Source organism: Curcuma longa, chromosome 17 (genome assembly GCF_044706935.1).
Source record: "Curcuma longa cultivar G26 ecotype Majalengka, Jawa Barat chromosome 17, ITB_CL_G26_1.1, whole genome shotgun sequence".
Lineage (NCBI taxonomy): Eukaryota > Viridiplantae > Streptophyta > Magnoliopsida > Zingiberales > Zingiberaceae > Curcuma > Curcuma longa.
The window spans coordinates 342,774-348,112 of NC_133877.1; the positions used below are offsets into that span (position 1 = coordinate 342,774).

At 44.4% G+C, this 5,339-nt stretch overlaps 1 protein-coding gene across 5 annotated transcripts in view; it reads right to left on the reverse strand.

Annotated features, from left to right (window-relative positions):
* Positions 1-3,432: 3,432 nt before the first annotated feature.
* LOC141848575 (nucleoside hydrolase 3-like) overlaps positions 3,433-5,339 on the reverse strand; it is a 9,745-nt gene continuing 7,838 nt past the window's right edge. For 3 of the 5 annotated variants that reach the window (XM_074736621.1, XM_074736619.1, XM_074736620.1), the window contains 5 exons: positions 5,143-5,265; positions 4,873-5,070; positions 4,356-4,796; positions 3,953-4,264; positions 3,433-3,866 (listed from right to left, as the gene is read on the reverse strand). In XM_074736621.1, the coding sequence (XP_074592722.1) occupies positions 3,582-3,866; positions 3,953-4,264; positions 4,356-4,796; positions 4,873-5,070; positions 5,143-5,265 (1,359 nt within the window). In that variant the 3' untranslated portion in view covers positions 3,433-3,581. The remainder of the gene's footprint in view (positions 3,867-3,952; positions 4,265-4,355; positions 4,797-4,872; positions 5,071-5,142; positions 5,266-5,339) is intronic. The other 2 variants (XM_074736622.1, XM_074736623.1) reach the window with 2 other exon arrangements.

Genomic DNA, 5,339 nt, shown 5'->3' on the forward strand with positions numbered 1-5,339 from the left:
CTTTTTCATGACCAAAGTGTCACTTATTCTATTGGACCGACCTACCTTTTAGGTCGATGTTGAGTTGGTGTTCTATGATCGTAGACGAGATCCTCATGACTTCTTTAGTTGACCATGCAAAGACATCATGATTGCAAGAGAGATAAGTGATTACCTTTTGCTTCAACTCAGGAGGGAGGTCAGTTGCAACCCGAGTAATTCGATTCGGCTGCTCGTGCACTATTGCCACATCTTCATGTCCCTCAATCGATCGAGCTGGAGGGACATTGTGGATGAGTTGTACTTTGGCTCCTTGGGTTTTCTAATTTTTTCGTGAGTCAACCCGTACTACCTCGATATCGTCTAATCACCTCTGACCTCGCCCATATGATCGTCCATAGGGAATTTCATCTTTTGGTGATATGCAAAAACGGCAGATCATCCTTGAATGATGTTATAGCCAGATGAGGCATTGACCACTGTGAAGATAACAATCCGAGTCCACCTCAAGGGCTCTTCTCCCAAGTACAATGACAAACTAATTTATCCCAATGGTTCCATCTCATGTCCAGTGAACCCAAACAACAAAGTGGTGATGGGTCGTAACTCATGTTGGTGTCTCTACATCTGATCAAAGGCCTTTTTGAAGAGCACATTGACCAAGCTCTTGATGCCCATGAAAACTCAATCCATGTTGTAATTAACTACAATAGCAGTATCACTAACGCATCCTCATGGAGAGTAGCTACCCCATCTAGGTCTCAGGAACTGAAACTGATTGAGGGGTCTATCTTTGCCCGAGATTTGGTGTCAAGCCTGTAGCTTTTGAGTCATCGACCATGAATTTTTGAGCTCGATTGGAATCTCCATCAGTCGAGTCTCCTAATATCATATTGATGTTCCCTCGATGTGGGAGATTCCCCCTAGCATCCCCGGTACCGGTTGCATGTCGACGCTGAGCTATCATCCAAGACCGAGACCTCATTCAGGGAGGCGTGTCCCTTTGATGATCAGTTTGGCGATTCAACGATTTCCTTCGATGGGTGGCTTGATGTTCCCAATTTTCTCCCCCAGCGTAGTGGGTAGGCGAGTGCCCAGTTGACCTTTGGGTTGATCTTCACGTGGCATACACTCATTGGTTGCACGATAAAGTTCTTAGACATATTATCGGCACTCATGGGTGAAATGCTCATGAGAGTGATGAAAGACACAATACCGTTCCCTTTCACTATCTAACCTGTTGAGCTTAAGGTCAGAAGTCGGGATAGTGTTCACAGTTTGAATTGTCAACATGTCTGTTGAAGCCAAGATATACTGATGGTGAGTGAGTGGTTCCTTATGTCAAATAGGTAGCAGGGGAGCCTTGCGCTCAGATCGAGCAGATACTGTTGTGGGCAACATAACTTCCTTCTTCCTTGCAGCTTAGGCTTCCTCCACATTGATATATTTTTGTGCCCAATCCAAAATAGGTCGAAACTCATCGGAGGCTTCTTTATGAGAGATCAAAAGAGATCTCCTTCCTGCAACCCTTGGGAAAAGACGCTAATTAGAACTTTCGAGGTGGCCGAGGGCACAACCAAGATAACCTTATTGAACTGGTTTATGTAGTCTTTCAAGCTTTCTTTAGCTATTTGCTTTAATACAAATAGGTTGAGAGGCGTCATGAGATACCACTTGCTGCTAGTGAAATGCTACAGGAACGCGGCCTTAAAGTCAGCAACAGTCTGAATAGATGCAGATGGTTATTAATGAACCCATCGCTAAGCAGAACCATAGCTGTTAGAAAGACTGCACTTGACGTCATCTATATATTCATGTAGCATGGCGTTTTTCTCAAAATGACCCAAGTGATCTTGGGGTCAGCCGGTCCGTTATGATCCCCAAGCTTAGATGCTCAGAAATTACGAGATAGCTCATCATTTAGAACATGGATCGAGAAGGCGTGTTTTCAATAGGTACGAGTTCTTTGCTTTTATTTCGATTCGAAGGTGGTGTTTCTCCTACCATCGATCCATCTGAATGTTCTTCAAGTGGGATCATGGCCTTATTCCGTTGTTTAGGATAGGCAGTAGAGGGAGGACTTATTAGATCCCTAAGTGCTTGACTAGAATTATGTGCACCTTAGTCGAGGCTTGAAGTACTTCAGGAGTCGAATTCGCCAAAGGGAGTCTTTGCAACATCCATTGCATCGCTTGATCCACCAGTGCTTGGAATTCTGCCCTTAGCATGATGATAATTTCACCACGCGCCATGCCTCCTGTGAAATTAGGGCCCTTGATAGATTTCCTAGGTTCCGCCATCTCAACGTTTCAGTTCAGGGTATTTTTCACAGACGACACTAATTTGCTCCTGCCAAAATCACAATCTGGTGTGTTAGTGAGAGACAACTGATAATGTGGAGAGACAGGAGGCTCTGATGAGGATGAAGGCGTCAAGAATGTTTGCAACACTCAATCGAGGGTTAGAATGGGCAATGAGATTGGACTTGGTGTGGTCACTCCGACACTCAAGTTAGTAAGGGGTTAGAAAGAGATGAAAGTAGAATAGTAGAGGAAGTGGAATGTTTTTGTGCGCGAACTTGCGCCTATAGAAGCAGACACCCTTTTAAAGGGCTGCCACATTACACTTACATGTCTCATGCATTTGCCCACGTCTTCCGGGCAAAATAGACACGTTACCCACGCCCTTTGGAAGAAACGGCTACGTTGTCCACATCTTTCAAGAACAATGACTACGTTATCCACATTTTTCGAAAATAGTGTGGTAAGCCACATAGGACTTAAGTCCCCTCCAAGGATGACCAAGTTGAAGTAGTCAGAGTGGAGTCGGGTGGACCAAGTCAGAGTGGAGTTGCGTGGATCAAACTTCAAGGGTCGAGCATACTGAGTCACCTAGAGTCAGGTGGCTACTTTGACCTCCACCTCCACTTAACTCTTGATCTGACTCTTGATTTAACCCTACCCCATGTAAATTACCCTATCCACCATATTAGATAGGCTTCTTCTTCTTCCTTTCATCTCCTCTCTTTAGAGTCTATCATATGATAACTCCTAGAGCCTCCCTCCCCCTTATACAGGGAAAGAAGTCTAAAGGATATATCTCTTGGAGAGAAACTCAAGGATGTTCTTCATGAATAGAAGTCCAAGGGATACATCCCATTAAAGGGGTTGTGATAATCAACATGTCTCTTTACCTTTTGTTAACCGTCGAATCCCTTGGCTTGCCATGTCTCTTCGCTTGCTTGGGAAGTCGGCAAATCAAGACTCCAGAAGTCGACAGTCGAGCGATCGAGAATTCAACAAGTCGGACTCTACCACCCGGTTCTCACATTGACTAAACCATGACCTTTCTACATAACTCCTATGTTGACTTAGTAAGGCTCGCCTTGTAGACCTCTTTCATACCTCCGCATCGATAATTCATTGAAATATTATCTGCTTTACAGGTAAGGAAATGAATAATTATCTTCATAAATAGCTGTGAAGATCTCTTGTATAGAAAAGTTGGAATTCAGAAAAAAGAAAAAAGCACGAATCTTCATGATGCAGCCTACAAATATACAGACCTTTACTCTTATGCTCGGTATTGAATTCCTTACTTGCTCATTTAGGAGGCGCGCTCCACAACTTCTTCTGTTCCTCATAGCTCCCAACGACTGCAGACTGCTTCTTGTCACCTAGTAAACTCGCAAACACATTGTAGTATGCTTCGCTGTCGAGATCATCTACTATGTCAACTGGCTTTCCATGTCTCTCGTCGACTCTAATCTGCCCGTCCTCGCTCATGCTTCCGGTTAAGACAGTAATAGGCTTTGTTTCTATCACTGGATTTAGCTTAGAATGATCGACCAAGAAAACAGCCCCAAGGAGTTCCCCCAAAAACATGTCCTGTATGTAGTACAACAGAAAAGCAATATCTGAACATTGGAACAATGATCATGTTCTAAATGATTGGTAAAAACAAACAAAAGTACCACATGATGGTAAAGTTTTGATTCATCCTGTCGTAATTTGTGGAGCAACGATAGCAGCCGACGCACGAAATTGGATTCAGGAGTCCCTTGTGCAGGTTTTAATGTTTCTAGGATCCTCTTAAAGGAAGACACTTTGCGCTGAGTGCTGAGAGGAAGAAGTGTGATCGAAAGGTTGGACCTGAACACCTGCTTCGCTGCTGAAGGATCGAGGAACATGTTGAACTCAGCGAATTTGTTTGTGGGAACAGTGAAGACATTTCCAGTCTTATTTTTCACACCACTACTGACTTGTCCTCCAACTATATAGACATGCTGCGTGCGAGAAGATAAAAAACAACACACCGATCGATGATTTGAGTATATATATATATATGAAATCTGCAGCATAATTTGCACATCTAACCTGTATGTGTTTAGCTGCATTTCTGTCCCATGCAATGATGCTGGCTAAGTTGGTAAGAGGTCCATTTGTCAGTACGCTGATCTTGTTCCTCGGACTTAATGCTTCTGAAATGGACTGCCAAACTTCCAGAGCTAAAGGCTGCCTGAGCCAAGGTCGATCGGTATCTCTTGGAGCTCCAAACTTGACGGAGTTTTCAGCCGTGTACCTTCGGGGACTCCTGGGCAAGTCACGAGCAAGTCCAAACAGTGTGTCAGAGTCGATAAATCCGCCGCTGCCATGTGGAATGGCCTGGACGAACTTGCAGCCGAGTATCGAAGTGCCTAAAGCAGTGACATTTCCCAGACCAACCGGAATGTCGTCGCGGCCCATCATGTGAAGAACGTCGTAGATGATGTCGATTGTTGCAGCATTTGCCCAGCCATTGCCATTCACTAAGATTCCCTATAGTAATCAAAAACAACAGTATTCATGTTTTCCTAGGGATGGAGAACGGTTTCAGGAGAGCATGGTGCTGTACCTTGAGGTCGATCATCTCATGAGGCGCCTTGAGGAGATAGAACAGAGCAAGAAAGTCTCCAGCACTCATGTCCATATCAAATACCACAGGCCTTCCCCGGGTTCGACCTGCAAAATTTGGCTCGTAGAGAGTTTCTCTGTAATAAGGAAACTGTGTCGTCCAGTTGAATCGCCCAGAATGGTGGTTGAAATTGAGAACCTGGATAAAAGCAAATGAAGTCGATCGAAGTTTTTTTTATGATGTTTCTGAAACAGGCTCTGAAGTACTCACATCCAAGAAGCTCTTGAAGAACTCTCTGTTTAGTGGACTGCGAACATCTTGGTTAGGTTTCGCTCTCTGCGCGACCAGGACTCGAACAGATTCAGGGCCAGTTACCTCCTTGGTGTATCCATCCTGCATGTCACTAACGAAATCCATTGAATTCACTGAAGATTGGGGTCGTACTTCTCATGGAAGCTTGAATTACC